This window comes from Lathamus discolor, chromosome 5, assembly GCF_037157495.1.
Source record: "Lathamus discolor isolate bLatDis1 chromosome 5, bLatDis1.hap1, whole genome shotgun sequence".
NCBI classification, from domain to species: domain Eukaryota; kingdom Metazoa; phylum Chordata; class Aves; order Psittaciformes; family Psittacidae; genus Lathamus; species Lathamus discolor.
This window is the reverse complement of record NC_088888.1, coordinates 12,970,983-12,991,295: the sequence shown is the minus strand read 5'-3', so window position 1 is coordinate 12,991,295 and position 20,313 is coordinate 12,970,983. Positions and strand designations below refer to the sequence as shown.

Sequence of the window (20,313 nt, the reverse complement as noted above, 5' to 3'; positions counted from 1 at the left end):
ATGATAATAATGATAAGAGAAAATAACAAGAGAATACGATACCACCGCCGAACGAGTTCGACCCCCTCAAAGACAGCCCATGCCCTTCCAGGTAACTCGCGTTTACGTCCCTGTGCATGGTGTACTGTGGTATGGAATACCTCTTTGGCTAGCTTGGGTCAGGTGTCCTGTCTCTGCTTCCTCCCGGCCTCCCCTCACCCCCGGCAGAGCATGAGACTCACAAAGTCCTTGGCCAGAATAAACATTACTTAGCAACAATTAAAAACAATCGGTGTTATCAGCTCTCTGCCCAGGCTGGAAGTCAAAACACAGAGCTTGCACCAGCTACTAAGAAGGAGAAAAACGGCTACTGGTGAACCCAGGACACAACATTAGCTTCCCTCTGCAGCCATGCAGCTACAGCAACCCTTAACTCTCCTACCAGTCTTACGAAAACAAGTCCTGAACTGGACACGTCTGGAAAATTGCCTTTGGATACGTTGAAGAGCATCATCTCTTTAAAGAAGCTGCAGTAGATCTTCACAACATGGAATTCTTCTCATATACAATGCACAGAAAAACCTCTCAATCTTTCATAGATTTCAGGAAATGATCAGTTATAAGCAGCAACCTATGTAACCTTTGAAGGGTGAGGTGTTTTCACAGTGCACCACATGCTTACTGCTCCTAGGTTAAGACACTACACCTGTGAATACCGCTGCTAGTCCTGAATGGATTTTAAGCTACATTTCAGCAGTCATTTAAATCACCATCTACACACCTAAACATGAGGATCAAGCCTACTATACTGCTGAAACAGAAACTCCACACCATACAACTAAATATTTTTCAATATGCATTGGAAATCAATACTGTTTGCATTTCACACAGAAATATGGGACTAATCTTAAAGAAATCCCCCAACCTTATCAGTTGATTTATACTCATTTTATTATAAAATAAATAAAACCCAAAGCATTTTTTACAGAAATATATTAAAGTCTAGTCCTGAGTCAATAGGTGCTGCCTAGAAGTTCTAGAATGCCAGCTACAGAAGTCAGTTTCACAAAGATGAAAAAGCACAAGAACCTGAAGGACGCCTTCTAATCAAGGTTGTACAGAGGACTCAAAGACCAGATATTTTCATGTAGACAGGATTGTGCTTATGCACAAACTTCTTCAGTATCCGAAACCTTTTCATCTGAGCTTTGCAGCCTTGATGGGATATGTATTTAAAGTACTTGTCATCTACGGGGAAAAACAGAAAGGCATTGCAAGTTATAGCATGACATAAGCAAATACAAAATGCTTTCATTGTTTAAATAACATGCAAGCATTTCAGGAAGTTTTCAGTAATGAAAGGTAATAAAATAATCCAATACATGCCCATGGCAGGGGGTTGGAACTAGATGATCTTAAGGTCCTTTCCAACACAAACCATTACAGGGTTCTATGCACACTGGAGCATAATTGCAGCTTTAAATAAGCTATCATCATTTGACTCAGAAAACATTCTGCATGTATAGGACAAGGGGTGATGGGTTTAAACTGAAACAGGAAAAGTTCAGGTTAGATATAAGGAAGAAGTTCTTTACTGTGAGGGTGGTGAGGCACTGGCACAGGTTGCCCAAAGCAGTGGTGAATGCTCCATCCCTGGCAGTGTTCAAGGCCAGGCTGGGCAGAGCCTTGGGTGACATGGTCTACTGTGAGGTGTCCCTGCCTGTGGCAGGGGGTTGGAACTAGAATATCTTAAGGTTTTTTCCAACTCTAACCAGTCTGTGATTCTATATAACCATATGCTGCATCTTACAAAATATTTTCTTCTAATTTTTGCTCTTCATGTAGATCAGAAAGTAAAATTGACAATGTAAAGCAGCACTGATTTCTTACACGAGCTTACTTTGTTGGAGAAGGAAAACAGAAGCTTGTGTTGACACCAATAAGCACAGAAACTGCGTTTAAGAAAATTATAGCTGGAACAATTGACCATCTGGAAATAAAAACTGGGGGACATTTGATAAAAAATTACTGAAAGAACAAAAAAACACTTCCAATATGCAAGATTGTTTTATGAAGCCCAGAAGACAAAGTTCCAGAAAAGGTGACAAGCAAGTTGCCTATCAACCAGAAGTTCACAAGAGGGAACAAACCATTATCTCCAAACCATACTCTTATTCTCAGTGTAGCAGCTGCTTTTGGCCCTGATACTCCACTTGGGTTTCGCAGCACTTCAAAAGAATGCTACTAAAGACGTCATGACCTTACCAAACTGCTGGCGGTTTTCACTCAAGACACCACCCCCCCTTTCCTCCTGCATTACGCCACCTCCATGGTCCTTACTAACCCCAGTATTTGCTGAGATGCTGCATCCAGCAAAGCAAACCCTAACAACATTCACTCAGGAACGTGTTGTGCATGTTTGAAATTGTGGTTTGAAGGTAAAACAACATGATAAATAGTACTGTGACTGCTCAACAAGGACAGACAAAACAGAATTCTAAACCAGGATGCAAAATATGCCTCACTGTCAAATACCAAACCACTTTGAATATTTTTCTCACGTTCTTCATGCTTCAAAGACTATCTTTCCTAGAAGGAAGAAACTGCATTTCTTCCAAGAAGTAGATCAGCTGCATGTCATCTGATTAGGGCTAGAACTAGACATTAGTTCTGTTCTATGCAATGAAAAGGAAAGAACATTTAGTATTACCCTTGCCCAATAAGATTCCAGCCACCAGAGCTTTTTCATAGGAAAGGCTTTGATTTTCCTGCCAATTCCTTTTTCCCAGGTAACGGCTAAAATGGAAGGCTGGCCACCAGTCCTTTCTGGAGCTCCACTCTTGCTTGAGCCAGTCAAGATGTTTCTCAGACCTGGAAAAAGGTAAAAAAAGTTATAGAAAAGCCTAAGTTGGGATCAAAAGATGATTAGGAGACACTGCATTTTATAATCGACTTGCTAGAAGTGTCATAAGTTGCTAGCATAGGCACACAGACCTTATACTGTGGACAAGCACTAAACAGAAACAACTTTATTTAATCCCTGGCAGCACTAATGAGGCAGGAGGTGAACTCCAGCAATCTTCTTTAGACTTGGCAATAACACAGATTATGGTGTGAAATGAAGCCAGCCTTTACTTGTATGCCAGTTTGTCAATATTAATGAGAAAGTTTCTTCAAGTTTATCAACAGATCAGTAGTATGAAGGGGTTGGCTTGTTTTTAAGGGCTTGGTTTGTGTTACTCTATGCATACTCAAAGACTAACTTATCCCAAATACTTATTTCAAGACCTGTTAGGCAATAAAGTCCTTAAACCTAGCATTTTGAAATAGAAACTACCTATAACAGGTTAGTGGTATTCCCATAAAATTACCAACATGTCCAGTGTATTTCAAAATCGTCTGAAGTTGTCTCTTCAAAAACAAAACTGCAGGCAAAGTTAGAGAATCATACTGGTTTTACTAGCTCTGTGCAACAACACTCCCAGCTGTAATTCACTAGCTTCTAGACCTTAACAGCAGACAAACTGGTGATGGCACAAGGGCACACAGAGATAGGACAAGGGGGACTGTTTTAACCTGACAAAGGGGAGATTGAGATGAGATCTTAGGAAGAAATTTTTCTCTGTGAGGGCACTGAGGCGCTGGCACAGGGTGCCCAGAGAAGCTGTGGCTGCCCCATCCCTGGCAGTGTTCAAGGCCAGGCTGGACGGGGCTTGGAGCAACCTGCTCTAGTGGAAGGCATCCCTGCCTGTGGCAGGAAGTTGGAACTGGATGAGCTTTAACGTCCCTTCCAACTCAAACCATTCTGTGATTCTATGCTGCAGAAGTGGAGGTAGTAATAAAACAGCAAAATGGGTCAAATTAAACTCCGAATTAATTTGATGAAAATATATAGGGCTGAAAAAAACACAACACCCTGTTCATTGGTTAGAATAAAGTTCAGACGCTGTAGGCCTTCTAGGCACAGACTGTCTGAGATGGCTTCTTCTGAAGCCAGAGGCCATGTCTGTCAGTGTTGGCAAGGACACATCAATCCCCAGGCATGTTGGTTCAGCTTTTAAGAATACACTGGACGCATTCTGTAACAGTTACCAGCATCACACAACACACCAGTCTGCGTGGTATCAGTCATGCCCTTACTGCAGCCCAGCAATTCTCAAACTAGCTTGAAATAATGCACACACAGTAACAGAGCAGAAGGCTCAACAACTTATTCCCCCCTCCCCAAAAGAGGGAGATTAGTGATGGGAAGAAAATGCTGCCCAAACATCTGAGTAACTCTTCCTGCATAAACACTTAACCTGGTAGAAAAAAAACACAACCCCAAACCTGAACTAACAGTTTTCAGCCAATGACAATACTGGAAATTTGGAATTCTCCTCACTGATTTCTAATTTCCATCTCTTTTCTTCTTCCCAATGAAAGCACACTGCGGTCAAGCACTGCCACAGAACTCAGGATAGGGCACAAGCCTGCCCTTCACCAGCAGGAAGAGAAAGGCTACAGAGTGTCACTATATCAATTGCCCAACAGAGACTTGACACTGGTTTTAGAACATCGCATCAGAGATACTTACATTACAATTTGTTTCAGCTGCTTTGCCAAACAGCTCCATGCTTTTACGCTTTCCTTACAGCCAGCATAATCCAAGGCTGCAAAAATAACTTGTAGCCCCAGTCGACGTTTTTTCCTCTTCTCTGGAAAAAGATCAGGCTGAATAATAAGTTACTTACATCAGGCTGAACTAACTCATCAGTAGCCAACAAGTGAAAGTTCTCCATTCTGCCTCCTACTGTCCCTTTCATTGAGGGCTCCCACCGTTGCTTTCTCTCTTCCAAGAAAGAAGGAATACATCCTAGCTCTAGAGCATAACTCTTATCAGAGACACTCTGTCCCTACACTCATCCTGCCCAAAACCTGCTGACACAGAGAGGCACACACAGGACTGCTCACTTATCTCACACTGCCTTTAGAACAGTCACTGTTTCCAAAGCTCGCTACCCAGTGCTTCTAATCCACATGTTCTTCCCACAGGAAGCGAACACAGTGTCTCTGGAACACTTCAAATCCTGAGGTACCAAAGATCAGATGTGGGACTGATAAAAACCAGATATTTCACAGCAGTAGCTACGTATCAGCAGAGTTCTTAAAACAACACTCGAGCTGTATCACAACAGGTAAAAGTGGGAAAAGTTGCATTGATCAGTATAAATTTCTTCAAAAAAATTCAGGTTGATCTGATTAGCTATGAAAAGTTGGTAAATGTGTCATGAGTGAACAGAAAAAGGGAGGTTTCAGCCAGGAGGTTGTTTTTTTCCCCTCCCCCCAAAAAAAAGCAGAGAAGAGAAAACAGTCTTCATTCAAGGACCAGTCTGCTGACCTGCTAGAATATACCAGGTCGCAAGCAGACAGCTTGGATTACAACTGATCAGCATGGAAAAAACAGTCTCCAACTGGGAAGACTTTTCTACCAGCTTGAAGATAAAACTCCCTTAAAGAGGAGGAAGTGTTTGTTCTTTCATCAGTAACCATGAACTAAAGCACAGATCCATCTCAACTCCTTCAGAAGAGAAAGAATCAATACATTGGAGATTCCAAAAAGGGAACAGGACCCTGGCAAGGGGTTGAAAATAGGTGATCTTAAGGTCCCTTCCAACCCAAACCATTCCATGATTCTATTTTTGAACTCCTGGCTGTGCCTTATGATAGGTTGCTTTGATCAGCCTTTAAAATGAAAAAGGCATTTGTTTAAGTAAGTTTGTAAATGCCTGCTCACACATCCAACTTAAGGGTTCCTGTGATTGGAAAGTTGAGGGTTTAGGTTGGTTTTAACAAACAAAACTACTTCAAAAGGCAGAAAGGAGGCTGCAGAATAACTTCAGAACCTCATTCTAGATTAACATAAAAGAACAAAAGATATTTGAAGACTTACTTGATTTTTGAAGCATGAGATTAAAATCTATCATCAGTTCATGAGAAGGAACAATATCATGCAAGTTCTGAAAAAGACAACCACAAAACCCAGATGCATTATTTTAATGTGAAAACTTTTGCAGACTTCTGCCTGCTCAAGAAAAGCACAGGGTCCAGTGTTCTGGGGGTTCTAGTGAGATAAAATAAGCAACCTAGTACCTTAGTGCCTTAATAGAAAGAATGAATATCTAGGTTCATCTTGCACATCTGTGTCCCTACTCTGATACAATGGAGGAAATACATTGATGACTGCATGTGACAAATACAACATGCTCAAGCAACAGCCCAAATCCATATCCAGTGTCCCCATTCTGGGAAGCAAAAGTATTTCCTTCCTAGACCTAGCTCTCCTGTATGCTGCTCTGTGCATTGGATCACAGATCAGTTCTTCGATTTGTCACTATCTTGTAGGTGACACAAGATATCACAATTTTTATGCTACAGTTTAAAAGTCTAAACTTTATGAAGCAGTTTTAAAAGCTTTGCCCTAACGAAAGCACCTTAGTGCCATCAAGTGGCAAAACAAGACTGCAAAACATTATTTGCAAGAAGCTACTAAGATCAATGAGCAAGGGCAAGGAAAGCAGGAATTTAAAATCAACTGTAGAAAAACTTAATACAGGAAGACCTTGTCTGCCAACATCAGCAGACATTGACTTCTATTTTAGCTTAAATGCACAGCTTAGTGAACAGAAGCAGAGAAACTAACTGCAATGTGTGGAAGAGCAGGCGTCTAATAACTTCTTCAGCATTGTAAAGATCAAGGTGTAACAGAAATCAGTGCATGTTGTGTACAAACACAGACTTCTGGAACCGTGTAAACACACACTCTGAGCTTACTGACTTTAAGAAGTTATATAATTTATCAGTGAAAGGCAAAACAAAGACTTGAATTCAAAGACAGCAAAGGATACTGCTCATTACTTGCATCCCTACCACTAACTTCCCTCTAACACTCTTCTTCCCACAAAGAATTTAAGAGGGTAAATAGCATTACAACTGAACCACTCTCAGACCAGCATGCAATAGGAGTGACCATGGACTGCATCTACCATAGAATATATACCTTCAGTGCAGATATGAGTGATTTCTTTGATTCACCTTGTCTCTTCAGGAACTGATAGAGGTAAACATGAGCATTGGGATTAGCAGGAAACTTGGAGTTGTAGGCATAGTCATATAATACTTGGCGGGCTTCGTTATGGTCTCCGTAGAACTCCAACAACTAAGGGAAGTTAAGTCTGTTGTTAGTTTATCACATAATCGCAATCAAACTCTCATAATTAATTTTGGGCTGCTACAGAACTATCCAATAGCACAGCCTGGATTTAAGAGTGCAGCATATTAGGTAAGACTATGAGTAGTGTATTTTCATTTTACTTGCTACTCTCATCACACATGGATGGAAATTAACACATAGAAGCTGCTACAGGAGAAAATTCCTTGAGCACGTACTTAACTGTCAAAGAATTACCAGCACTTGCTCACTGGAAAGACGCTGAAGCAGCCATGCCTTTAAAGAATGCTTAGTGAGAGAACTTGGCAGCACCAAGCAAAATCCTGTAAGATGTGCTTAGAGCACTCAGCACTTACCAACATTTACAAGGAGTAAATAATTTCAAAGATAATTCAAGACTAACTTTATTTCTTAACTACAAATTCTAAGCAGTTATTTTCTATCCTAGCATCACAAAAACGAAATATGCAAGCTGTCTGGCTATTTCTTTTTCTTGGCAATGCACAGATAGTCCTTTTTGTACACCGTACAGGCTCTGCAGTTCTACCAGGAGTAAACTGTGCTCTAAATCAAAGCCAGTGAGATACATCTACACATTTGTTGTCATCCACACACATCTTAATGAAAGTTAGGCAGGGAAACACAAAAGGGAGGTCTCTGTAAAACATGCCCTTACATCCACGTAGCATTTCACAAATTGATCCCAGATGCCAGGTATTTTAATAATCTCCTTTAAGTTCACTGCTGCGTTCCGAAAGCAGCTGTGCATTTCCTGTTCAACAGACAAGTCTTCAAATCCATCCTCACCTACCAAAACATGAAAGAATGCCACCGTTAGCTCTGCTAATCCAAAGGGATCTTGAAGTGGTGAACCTAAGATCATGACATTTTGCTAAGCAAGGACTACAGTCAGCTTTTAAGAAGAGAGGCCACAGTTTTCTCAGTACTGAAACAAGAAACTCACTGCTCTTCATTCAAATTTATTATCATCCAATTTCAATTTACGGGACATGACAGGTAGCATTCGAAGACAAGATGCTACCAGCACAAGGTCAATAAACCAAATTCAATACTTAGTTTTCACAGAAACAAGTAGAGATCCAAAGTAACTGATAACACACAGTCAGCAGGTATATGCAGATTAGATGCCACACACAAGTAGCAACTCAGATGCCTTTAAGAAACTGAAATTCAGACAAGTTGTGGGGGTTCTTTCCTAGCACTCAAAATTCTAGCAGCAGTCAAGCACTTATACACCTATAAGGCCACTGCTGTAAGTGAATACATTCCTTCGATCATTACTTCAGGTGATGCTGGTTGGATATAAGAAATGTGATTCAGTGGGGTGAAGAAAATGCTTCAGAGCAGCATTCCATGACACTTCAGGAAAGTGCAGGTCCTTGCGCCACTTTGGCACCACCATTTATGATACAGGATTATTTACCATCCCAATTCTGAAGTCTAGCAAAGGAAAAGGTGTCATTGCAAGCTACAGTGTCTGCATAGGCAAGCAAGTTTACAGCGCAACGCAATAATACTTACCATGCTCTAATAAGATGTTCTTCTGCTTAGACCACTTGTAGTAGTCCAACAGTCCCCTGTAAGCCTGAATCAGTTTCATTTCTTTATCCTGAATGACTGTTTGTTCTCCAAACCTCCAGCTTTCTGCCAGGGACAGGTTTTGGTAAGCTTCCTCTATGAATCCATTACAAAGGAGGTGAAAGACATGCTCTAGGCAAATCTGCAATTCAAACAGACCATACCACAGCATTTCACAGCACAAATACAATCCTCAGCAATACAGCAAAGATCTACACAGCTGTGCAGGGAAAGGTAAGACTCATTACTGACATGAATATAAACTATTGCAAACATGGACAGTAAAGTATTTTAATTAGAAAAGCATTTTATACTTTTTAGCCAAACATTATCTTTGTATGGAATTTTGGAGAAAAATTCAGGAATAGGAGAATATAAGTGTCACTGGGGGCAGGAAAATGAGCCAAGAACCTAAGTAATGCTTCCTGTCTGAGGATTTTGGAGAAACGTTAATAATTAAAAGCATATTTTATATACAGATAATTTCTGCTTCACAGACTAAGATCCATGAGTCAAAAAGTCACCCATCAGGTGGTAGATAATGATACTTGGCAAGGCAGCAGAAAGCAGTTGCCTCTGAAACCCACTTGCTGTTACCAAGTGCTGTACTTACTTAAGATGGCCCAGGAATTACTTGAGGGAATCCAGTTACCTTTGCTGATCTTCCACATGGTTACCCAACTGCAGAACACCTGAAAGAGGGGTGTCCTACCACCCTATCATGCTCATTAGGCACTGGATGTAAGTCTAAACCTCTAGTTAACTCTAGTAAACTCTAGCACAGAGCTTCAGTTGAAGCTCTTGAACAAATAGGATAGAATGAAAGACAGAAGATTCATCCCAAGCAATAAACAAGGAAACCAAAACAATACAGGTTTGAATGAGCCACCACAGGGTGTCACCCGTGGGTGATACAGGGTCCACAGTATAAGGCCTACTGTTTTGTACACAGATTAGCTACCTGAAAAGTTAATGGGTAACAAAAGCAAAAATTAAGCATAGCTGTTTAGTCAGCATCACAATGACCAAATTAAGGACAAGAAGCTAAGCTTAGCAAGCGTTAAAGTGTAATTTGATGTTACTGGCACACACATGAAAGAATTTAACTGTTTCAAATTCGAAGATTAAAGGATCTAGGCACTTCTAAGGACTGGCAATACACATCTGTGATCAAACACACAGACCAAATGAGATATGGTTAGGTACAGAATAACCCTCAAAATATCATGCAATTGGTAACTCAAATGTGTTATCTTTTGGTTTTGATGCTATTGTCAGCAATATATTTCAAAAGAGAGATTCAGAAACTAATAATTAAGTGATCAGCTAAACATGGAAAATCAACATATCTGTATTAAGTGCACTCACCTTCAAATACTTTTTTACTCCTAAAACCTTCATCTGTTCCATGAAAGAGTTGAACTCTTTTGTGCTGCTAAGGGAATGATGGCAGAAAATTTCAGTTCCTATTCTCCAAATAATCTACGAATGGGAAGAGAGATTCAGAAACAACCTTGGTACAAAACTGGCAAGTCATCACACATACAGCGTTATCAAATTTATAGTTACTCTAGCACACGAAAAAGATGCACACTTGAATTGCAAATAAAAAATACTAAGTATTATCTACTGCTATAGTAACCTACATACTCACCAGTAGGACTTTTACAGTCATTCAGAGGGTGCTTCACGATTGCTCATTACAAATGCAGCTCTCCAGCAAAGCTTATGAGAACTGCAGCTGCCAGAAGGTTCCCCCGCTGTTACTAAGGAAGTTATATTTTCCTTTGATATGATTCCACTGAGACATGAAGTCTACATAATTCTTTGAACTTAGTAATAAAGATTATTTCCAATTAGATGTAATTTCCCATCCACATGCATTTGTATTTTTAAGGTCTGCCTACACAATGTAACCAAGTATTACAGCAGACTAGCCATATTCAAGTACTCAGTCTGTTTAAGGCTCTGATCCCTTTCCTCCTGCTCTTCTCTCAGTACCTGCCAGCTGTTTTGCAAGTACTGGAGGAGGTGGTAAAATCCTAAATAAGCCACTAACTTTCCAACAGATTCTGTCTGACGGCATGCCAATGGCAAACACATTTACTGCTTTTCTGGTTTAGAGGACTCCTTTAAGAAGATGACTTCTCACAGATGTGCTCCTGATGGAGGTAACTTATACCAAGCCAAGTCAGGCTTTTTTTCCCCTCTCTCAGAAGAGATCAGACAGCCCTGCAGATTCTTAGCACCCCTAAAAGTGAGCCCTCAGCAGAACTCCAGCTCCAGCAAGACTGGTTAACCCCACAGCAAAAGCAGGGCTGTGCAGAGGCAGACTTCTGGCAAGTTGACAGCATGGTGCCTGGAACTCTACTGGGGATGAGGGCTGAAGGACTTTCTGCAGCCTGCCATCCATGAGTTTCTACATCAGCACCTGAATAATTGCTTATTTGGGTTTGGAAGCTCCTTTTTTTTCCTTTCTTTTTTTTTTTTTTTTTAAGAAAATAGCTTAGTTTATAAAAGTTACCCAACTTTTCTGTCTTTATTTCTAATACTTTTTAAAACAGAAGAAAATGAGCCTGGGATTAGCTAATTCAGATAAATGTTAGTCCTGAAGTATTATAGATGACTCTTGCAAGTATTTCTTCAACTGCAAAAGAACTCTGATAAGGACATTAGCTTACCTCTGATGGACCCATGTATTCTGTGGAACAGTCTTTCTCTAGTGACTCAATATAGGAGGTCAGAAACTCTGCAGCCCTTTTCCACTGCTTCTGTAGGATGGCATCCTGAATGTAACTTAAACACACTTGCTTGCTCTTCTTGAAGTTTAACTTGTGTTCATAAGAAGATGCTAAACAAACAAACAAATAAACTAAATCCACAACTGTCACAGCCTTTATTCAGATAACAATGCACCTATCATTTCAGTCTCCCTCTTGTACCATTTTTCTCAGGCACTACAGAAAGTGCTCTTCAGCTATCAGGCTTTTAAATTAAAGACACCTACTAATCTCCAGGGCAGCAAGATTATGGTCAGAGCTAAAATATAATATGAAAAGGCATTTTCCATGAGCAACACATAGCTGCAGATATTTGAAACAGTGAAGAACCAAATATTACACACTACTGCCCTACCACAGAAGATCACGGTGTCTTGATAACATCACAGCAGTTTGTTATATTTTGGGGACCACTCTCTTCATCTAAATGTGCTGAAGATTTGCATGCACACATACAAACAGGCTACTCCAGTACCAAAGGCTAAGCAGTTCCCACTACATAAACGTGGAGAATTAATTCTCATTTGAGTACAAGGCTGGAAAGAAACCACTTGACCTTTTTACACAGATACTGGTTCAAATGTGTGTTATAGCACAAAACTGAAACCATTTTTCCACATCTGTGCGCCATGGTTTAACGTGCCCCCTACAATGCTCAAGCCTTAACAGCGTTTAGCAAAGGACATGCAAGGCTCACCTAGATGCTATAGGCAAAGGATAACTTAAACATTGGTTCGGAGCAGTTTTATTACAGTGCATTCTACAAAACTACCTATAACCAACCTACCTACAGGTTTAGTCTTCGTGCCTATTTCTAACCTTAAAGGTTTCAAAGTACTAAGAAAATAAACCCCACAGTAAACACCATAAGATTAAATACAAGGCGCATGGCTACTTCAGGTAAGTCAGAATCCCAGACTGGTTTGGGTTAGAAGGTACCTTAAAGCTCAGCCAGTTCCAATCTCCTGCCACGGGCAGGGACACCTTCCTGTAGACCAGGTTTCTCCAAGCCTCGTCCAACCTGGCTTTGAATACCTCCTGCTAAGCAAGTTGCTGAGAAGTGACACGATGTGGATAGGATTGAGGTAAAGCTTCACTACAAAACCACTTCGAAACACCTTCTCCATAGGCTTTGCAGCCACAAAGCTTCTGTCATCAGCCACCTCACCAACCTTTACTTTACTAGTAAGCGTTCATGCCGCCTCCAAGCGGCATGGGGAGCCCCAACCCTAACCGCCTCCTCAGCGGCAGACCGACGGGTAGCGCGAAGGGCGAGGAGCAGGTCGGCCACAGCGGAGCGTTTCCCCCCTCAGAGCCGGAGCGGGGCGGGCAGAGGACGGGGAGCAGTGCGGGGACAAGGGGGAGCAGTGCGGGGACAAGGGGGAGCAGTGCGGGGACAAGGGGGAGCAGTGCGGGGACAAGGGGGAGCAGTGCGGGGACAAGGGGGAGCAGTGCGGGGACAAGGGGGAGCAGTGCGGGGCCGCCCTTACCCGGCTGGTAGAAGTGCGGCGACAGAATGGGCAAGTGCAAGGGCGGCAGCAGCGCGCTGCTGGCCGGCAGGGCAGGACTTCTCCCCACCCCATCCTCCTGCCAGAGACCATTCACCTTTGTGGCAGCGGCCATCTTTGACCCGGGAGGCAGACCCCCCCCACGGGGTAAACAACCGGGCAGGCTGAGCTCCCGCAGCCGAACACCGGGAGCCAGCCGAACCCTAGCAAAGCTCGGTTTAACAGCGGCCGCCCCGCACACGCTGGCAGGAGGAGCTTCCGGGAGGCGCATGCGGCCTTGTTCAGGCGCGTCTCTGCCGCTATAAAGGAGGGGTGGGCAATGCCGCCGCCATGGTGGAAGAGGGATATCTCTTCGTGCGCCTGCGCGGCTGAGGGGTGGGGTCACGTGAGCAGGAAGGGTGCGTGTGGCCGCTGCGGGGGTTACGGTATCTCCGGTGGAGTCCGGCCGGGCTGAGGGGTGCCGCCGCCGCCGCCGCTTCGTACTTACCTTTGGCCTTCAGAGCAGGCCCTGGGGGCACCTCTGGTGTGCCCAAGCTGGTGGGGTGCTCGCAGGGTCGGTGTGACCCGAGTGGCTGGTAAAGCCGGGCTCACTTAGGCCTGTCCGCACCCGGCTGGAGCGGGGCTGAGGGCGGTAAGGAGGATGCAAGCTCTCGAAGGATGAGTGTCAGAGCGGAGGGGCTGGGAGCTCTCCAAGCCGAGGAAGCACAGCGAGGAGCTGGCTCCTCTGCCGCTGGTGTAGGCGAGATGTGTTGGTTCTGCTCCGGGTGTGGAATGAGAAGTGGTAGTGAGGGGTGAAGCAGGAGGGATCAGAAGCATGGGAGGCTATCTGGGTGCGCTCAGTAGTGCGGCAGAACTGCTTAATCCTACAGGTAGCATGATCAGACGGTTACTACAGCTGTGAGTAAGGCAGTGGTCACTGGAAGGGGTAGTTAACCAGATCCTGTGATCACCTTCCCATTAGCGGTGTTGGTACTTTTAGTTTATGACTTAAAACATCATGTTGACAGCAGAATTCTGAATCAAAATCTTGTGCATTGCAGTGCAACAATATTGCCTCTTCTCCCACCTGGATCCTGGAAATCTGCCTCAACCACAGAATCTGTTTTGTACCAAACTGTGCTGAACATGTTTCTTTAAATCACTTTTGGCAACTGACTTTGCCTTGGAGTGTTTTGGTATATGTAAAGTCCAGGGTTTGGAGCAACAGTTTACAGTTGGGTTTGGTTTTTTGTTTTGGTTTGGATTTGTTTTTGGGTTTCTTCAGAATGGCTCTGCTATGTGAGAGTGAGTAAATAATAAACTGGCTCAGAGTAAAGGTTCATGTAATCCAGTATCCTGGTTCAGCTGTAATTGATAACGAGTGTCAGGGTAATAGTACAAGGCAGAAAAGTTCTAAACATTTAACCTCAGTATCATACTTTAATATGACATTTAATAATTCTATGTGGACATACTGGAAGTCTCCTGTTATTAATCCTGTGTTCTTCTAGTATATGACAAGTTCATAACTATTTATTATTATTAATTGAAAGTTAACTTAGTTAACTTGATGATAAACTGTTATATGTCACCACTTCTTTAACAGCATCATCTTCCTTATCTGTCCTTCATAATTTTGTACCCCATGAGTGTCTCATTGATCAGTGGTGTTCCCCAAGTGTGGTGTCAATTCCTACATTTCTGACTTCTTGTTAGGTCAGTGCACTGATCTCACTGATACCCAGCTCACCCCACTTTATTTTTGTAAAGCTCTCATGTTTGCTTAGAAGCGCGTTTACATTTGCCTTGTTATTTTTATCTTCCTATAGCGTGCATGAGTGAGAGTCTTTGCTGATTCTTAGGTAAACTTAGCCAAGTGATGGTGGTAATGGTTCTCAGTTTCTTTAGTAGATACTTCAGTATAGGAGAGGTGGGAGAACAGTTTTGTAACTGTAGACACACACAAAACATTGATTCCTCATGTACAGCAGGACTACTCTCAGACTTGAATACACCTGTTTCCAAGATTGAAGACTGAAGGACATTTTGTCTGAAACACCTAAATTGAACTAAGCAAAGTATTTCTTTTCTATGTCACACCCTGGAAAAGGGTTTGTTAGTAAGTGGGTATATTATTACTATGAAATACTTGAATTGTAGGGGATACTGGACAGTTGCAGTGGTAAACTCGTGTATACGTATTGACTGCAAGCTACCTCTTATTGCACAATAAAGGCAGTGACTTATGCAAGAACTATGTGATCTTGTATCTCTTCACATCTCCCTTTCTTGCCTTCATCTTTATGACCATAGACACCGTTACTTCTTATCTTGGTCTTTTAATAAACATAATCTGGATAACGTGATACTAATAGGAGTGGGCTGTAGGAAATGGTGGGATCTAAGGTACATGGGTTGGTGAGGTACAAGAGCTGTTCATTGCAACACTGAGGAAGATACCTGTTTCTACCTTGATGCTTTTTCATCATATGATTAAAATGAAGCCATCTAGATGAGGGTTGAAATGAAATGCTTATGTATATTTCAGAGGTTATGTACCAGTAACTAACTTTGGATCGTGGGCCCTGTACAACTGGGCTGTGGAAAGGGGAGTATGTAGCACAGAAATCAATCATGAGGATACTAGAAGAACACAAGCAGTGCCTCTAATGCAGTTAGCAGTGGTGATCGCTAACTCTTGTGGTAGATCATTAAAAGGGCTCTTTAAATCAAAACGTGAGCTGTCTGCAGTTGTCCTTTGACATGCATGTAAAAGCAGGATCCTTCACCTTGACTATCAGTTCTGCCAAATCACTGTTGGTTTTGGGAGCAGCTCCAGCATTTGCCCTTTGGAGTGTGGAAAAAGTTAAATTTTGGCCATTTGATAAACCAGCAAGAAGCCTCCTATGTTACCTATCCCTTCTTGGCTGCACCTTTTATTCTCTTTGTCTGGTCAGTGCCTGTGCTGCATAAATAGCATGGGTCTGAAAAAGAGAACGGAGGAGCAGTTTTGTCTGGTTTTCTCCTGTGTGTGACCATTTCCTCCCATTTCATATCTCTAAAGCAACATAGGTGAGGTGGATGTGGAGAAGAGGGAACTGTAAGTGCAGTCATGCTTGCAAAGAGCGGTTCTTTTGCTTTGCAAACATTAAAACAGCAGCAAGTGGGAGCTGAGGGTTCAGCAGAGGAAGAGCAGGCCTGGTGGACGCTGGGTTTCCTTAGTTGGGTGTGCAGCCTTTGTGCCTCTGCTTTCCTGGATGCTCGGCGGGTGAGTGAGGCCGTACACGCACCTTACTGCTGGTTTACCCGGGCATGGTGGGGAGAGATGACATCTCGCTTCGTAGCATCCGGCCTCTCACGGGGAGATGTGAACTTGGCGTGGCAGCGGGAGCGCAGCGAGGTGGGTGTTTGGGTCTGTAGCATCCCCACCCTTGCGCGTGGTCAGGGGTGCGCAGTGACACCTTTTCCGCACCGCTGGGCTGTTCTTGTTACCTCAGCGACCCTCTGCTAGAGAAAGCCGCCGTGAAAAGGAGCGAGAGCGACGGGCAGGACCTTTCCCCTCTCCCCTCACTCCTCCGGGCGGGGGCAGCGCCTCTGCTGTAGCGCAGCCGCCGGGGGTCCGCTCTCCGCCGGGAGGGAGGGGAGAGGGAGGGTCCGTGCGCTGCCCTCCTCCCTCCGCGCCGGCGGGGCCGGCTTTGGCCCGTCCCTCCGCCGCCACATCGCCCTCCCGCCGGCGCTGCTGACGTGTCTGCTCCCTCCCCACCGCCGGCGCCCGCCAACATGGCCGCAGCCGCGCCGCCGGCCCCCCGGCTGCTGCTCGCCCTGCTGCTGCTCCTGCCTTACACCGCCGCCGCCGGGCCCGGCCTGGGCCGCCGCTTCGCCGAGCGCAAGCGCTGCGCCGATCCCGAGTGCAGCAGTGAGTGGGGGCAGCGGGGCCGCGCCGCAGCCGGGGAGGGCTGGGGGGGGGTGTCCCGGGGAGGGCGGAGACCCCGGCCGGGCTGCGGGTAACCCCTGCCCGGTCCCTGGCGCTCGGCCCGGCCCCCGCCGCCGCGAAGCTGCTGCGGGCATAGATGCAGACGCCGCATGCTTCGTGGAGGCGCTTCCCAAAGCTTCCCTCCCCCCGGCTTTGGCACGGAAACTGGGAGGAATCGGGGAGATGGAAAGGCGCCTCGTCCCTCTCTCTCCTTCCGACCAAGTTTTCTGATCCCCGCAGCTCCTTCGGGCTTTTTATTCTTCTCTGCAGACCCCTTTTGTGATAAACCCGCTCTGTGGGTGGTGGTTATGCGTTTCAGGGGTCATTTCAGGGCTGATTCTCTAGGGCACCGATGTCATCTTTCAGCCCGTCTAATTTGATGTTAATAATCAGCTTCATAATGTGCTTCTGCAGTGTAATCCTCAAGTGCTTTGTCAAACGCTTGTCTTGATCAGTGAGTTTGCCTTATTTTTTTTAATAACCTCTTACTTGTTTTTAATAATCTCCTATTTTAGTTATACTTTAAGTTCTTATCTCTTCACCTAATCTGGAAAATAGGAAAACACTGCATGTGCAGAGGTCTGGCTTTCTGTCACTTAGCAAAGACCCTTTTCACTAAATGCTTTTATTATTGCTGTTATTTTGAAGTAATACTATTCTTTTTTGCATTCTTATGCAGTGTTAATGTGCCGAGGGAAGGCAATGCAGGATTTTAAAGGTCCAGATTGTCGCTTTGTAAATTTTAAGAAGGGAGAAGCGGTTTATGTATATTACAAACTCATAGGAGAATCAACCGAGCTTTGGGCTGGAAGTGTAAGTACTGTAAAGCATTTGTTCTGCTTGCTCTTCTTAGTGTTCTCTGGTCATCTTTTTGTCCTTCCTTTTGCCTTGTAAGGAAATGCATAAGGTTTTGAACATAGCTAAATAGCATAATGAATGCCATTTTGTCTTGAGACCCGTGTGAAATGGGATGTGCTTTGATCAAACCTAAAAGATTAAGCGCTGTGGAAAATGGGCAATGCTAATGTGTGCTAAAAACTGTTAGAAAACTACCTTTGTGCTGAAAACCTCCCTTTGCAGCGCTATAAGCCTTGGCCCATGAGCCTGCCTGGAAGCTGAGCCTCCCTTCCCTTGTGTTTACCAGTGACGTGGTCTCATCCTGTGCGCTGTAATCCTGCTAAAGATTGTTCCATGTACACGTTTTAATTGTGCTTCTCAGTATCGAGCTGCTGCCTTCCCCTTTTTATCTGAGCTGGAAAGAGAGTTGGAGGAAAAGGCTGTGAAACTAAAAAGAATGAAAGAAAATTTGGGTTTAAAAAGGGCTGTTTCTCAGCTGTGGTGTAGAAGCTTGCAGAGTTGTGGCCTTGTCTGAGTCGTCTGCTTTGGGCAATCTGAGAGGCTGCTACTAATGGGAAAGGAGGGTCCCCATCCTTGCAGTTATTTCATAGAAAACTCCTCTTAGCTTTCATGATAAGGACCTTGTTTGCCTGACAGAAGTAGAACTGAGATTCCCTGGAGGAAGAGAAGTTTCTGTGGGCTTCCCTTGAAAATGCTCACGGTCTGGAGGTTGCTTAGACCTAGTCCCTGTTGCCCCCTCTCCATGCTTCCCCAACATACCTTTTTGTATCAAAATCGTTTGTGTCAACCTCCTTTCTTACTCTGGGCTTCTACAGGGGGTTGACAGTCGCCCACAACTGGGCTGCTCAAAGCCACACCAGGGTGTTGACTGTGGGACTAGTGGTTTAGTGAAAAGCAGGATGTATCACTTTCTCCAACCTGTTCAGGCTGGGTGTGGACGGCCAAGCTCTCAGCAGGATCTGAATCCTATTAGAATGATACAGGAGAGAGCAGAAAACTGCAGTACGTGGTTAAAGAAGAAATTATAATTGTATCATGCTGGTAATTCCCTTCTGACATGAACTGTACCATAAATAATGTGGTTAATTAGCCAGTGCAGGTTTCCAGGGCTGCCAGTTCTTGAGACGCGGAGTAGCAGCACGGGCCAATTTTGCATTTTCTACCAAGGTGTAATAGAGGCTGCAAGATCAGACAGCAGCTTTCAGGTAATTGCTGAGTTAATATTCACTTTAACTCTTCACTGATAGGGAAGCTCACGCAACAATTAGGTGTGTCTCCAAGTTAAAAGGATGTTTGCTTTGAGTTTAAAAAGTAAAAGCTGAAGTTGCAGAATTGCCGAACTCCATTTGTTTGTTGTTGGTTTTTAATTGTGTTACAGTGTTTCCTGTGTTCTTTTTAGGGCAGCCATGGCAGACTGTTTCCTTTCAGTTGGTGGCTATAATGTATTTCTTTTCTCCCTGGTTTGATTGACTGCTTCTGTGTTAATCAGTAATGCTGCAACAACCAGCGTGCAAACGCTGCAGCAGGGTCAGAGGTGCTTTCCCTGGCATGTGTGACCCTGTCTCTGACTTGCAGATAGTGCTGGGGTCTCTCTCGTGCAGCATGACTTCCCATGCCACATTCGGCCAGGCAACTTGATTTATGCAGACCAGGCGTGCCTGCAGTGAGCAGCCTTGGAGCTGGGGGAGGCTGCTGCTTGCTAATTAAATCCAGGTTACTGGTGAGGTCTGTGATCAGACAGATCACAGTGGAAGACGTGTTACCTTCTGCCACAGCACTTTTTGTGTTCATGCCTGTCATTTGATCCCGTGCATCTGCTCTGCTGTTTTTTGACTTTTCTCAAAGTTTTAGGGGAAAGTGTTAGGAAACTATTTTAGTAGAAAGTATGAGATCAAGGATAATTGGTATTCTCATCTTCAGATGGGGGCAGAGGCTAGGGGAATATGTGTATGAGAAACTCCAGCTACTGCAGCCTGGGTCTTATTTCAAACAAGCTGGAAATACAGACTAATCCTGACATTGATTTTGAGGAGCAATGAGAAATACAGTAGAATTTTGGACCTGAAGGGGGATAATATCATAAGAAAGGAGCCTTTTGCCAAGGCTGAAAGACTATAGCAGTTGGGTGTGGGATTTATTTGCCTTTCCTTTTCTAATTCACTCCACCCTTCTCAAGCCATTGTTGAGTATTTTATGATCCCAGTCTTGTACACTTCATTGCCTGTGGAACTCCCACTGAGCACAGTGAAAACCTCTGGAACCCAGCTATAGTGTCTACTCTATACATTATATGGCACGTAGTTCTAGCAGAGCTGTCTAAACCTCATTAATAAAGCAAAGCCAAATGCTTGGTCAGTATTGTCTGACCATTATTTAACAGTGATTTTATGCTATGAATTTCATGGATACTTCAGTTCCAGGAAAATA

At 43.9% G+C, this 20,313-nt stretch overlaps 2 protein-coding genes across 5 annotated transcripts in view; one reads left to right on the top strand and one right to left on the bottom strand.

Moving 5' to 3' along the window:
• Window positions 1-912: 912 nt before the first annotated feature.
• Window positions 913-13,431, bottom strand: TAF1A (TATA-box binding protein associated factor, RNA polymerase I subunit A). The gene is made up of 10 exons (XM_065679819.1): window positions 13,059-13,431; window positions 11,470-11,639; window positions 10,157-10,270; window positions 8,732-8,930; window positions 7,866-7,996; window positions 7,019-7,177; window positions 5,912-5,978; window positions 4,556-4,676; window positions 2,690-2,850; window positions 913-1,227 (listed from the first exon to the last, which is right to left on the bottom strand). The coding sequence occupies exons 1-10, from the start codon at window positions 13,345-13,347 to the stop codon at window positions 1,106-1,108; spliced, it is 1,533 nt and encodes a 510-aa protein (XP_065535891.1). The 5' UTR covers window positions 13,348-13,431; the 3' UTR covers window positions 913-1,105.
• The window catches only part of MIA3 (MIA SH3 domain ER export factor 3), a 30,353-nt gene continuing 23,406 nt past the window's right edge, over window positions 13,367-20,313 (top strand). The window contains exons 1-2 of one of the 4 annotated variants that reach the window (XM_065679809.1): window positions 13,367-13,474; window positions 17,708-17,841. In XM_065679809.1, the coding sequence (XP_065535881.1) occupies window positions 13,396-13,474; window positions 17,708-17,841 (213 nt within the window). In that variant the 5' untranslated portion in view covers window positions 13,367-13,395. Of the gene's footprint in view, window positions 13,475-16,805; window positions 16,972-17,466; window positions 17,483-17,707; window positions 17,842-20,313 lie in introns of those variants that run through there. The other 3 variants (XM_065679808.1, XM_065679810.1, XM_065679811.1) reach the window with 3 other exon arrangements.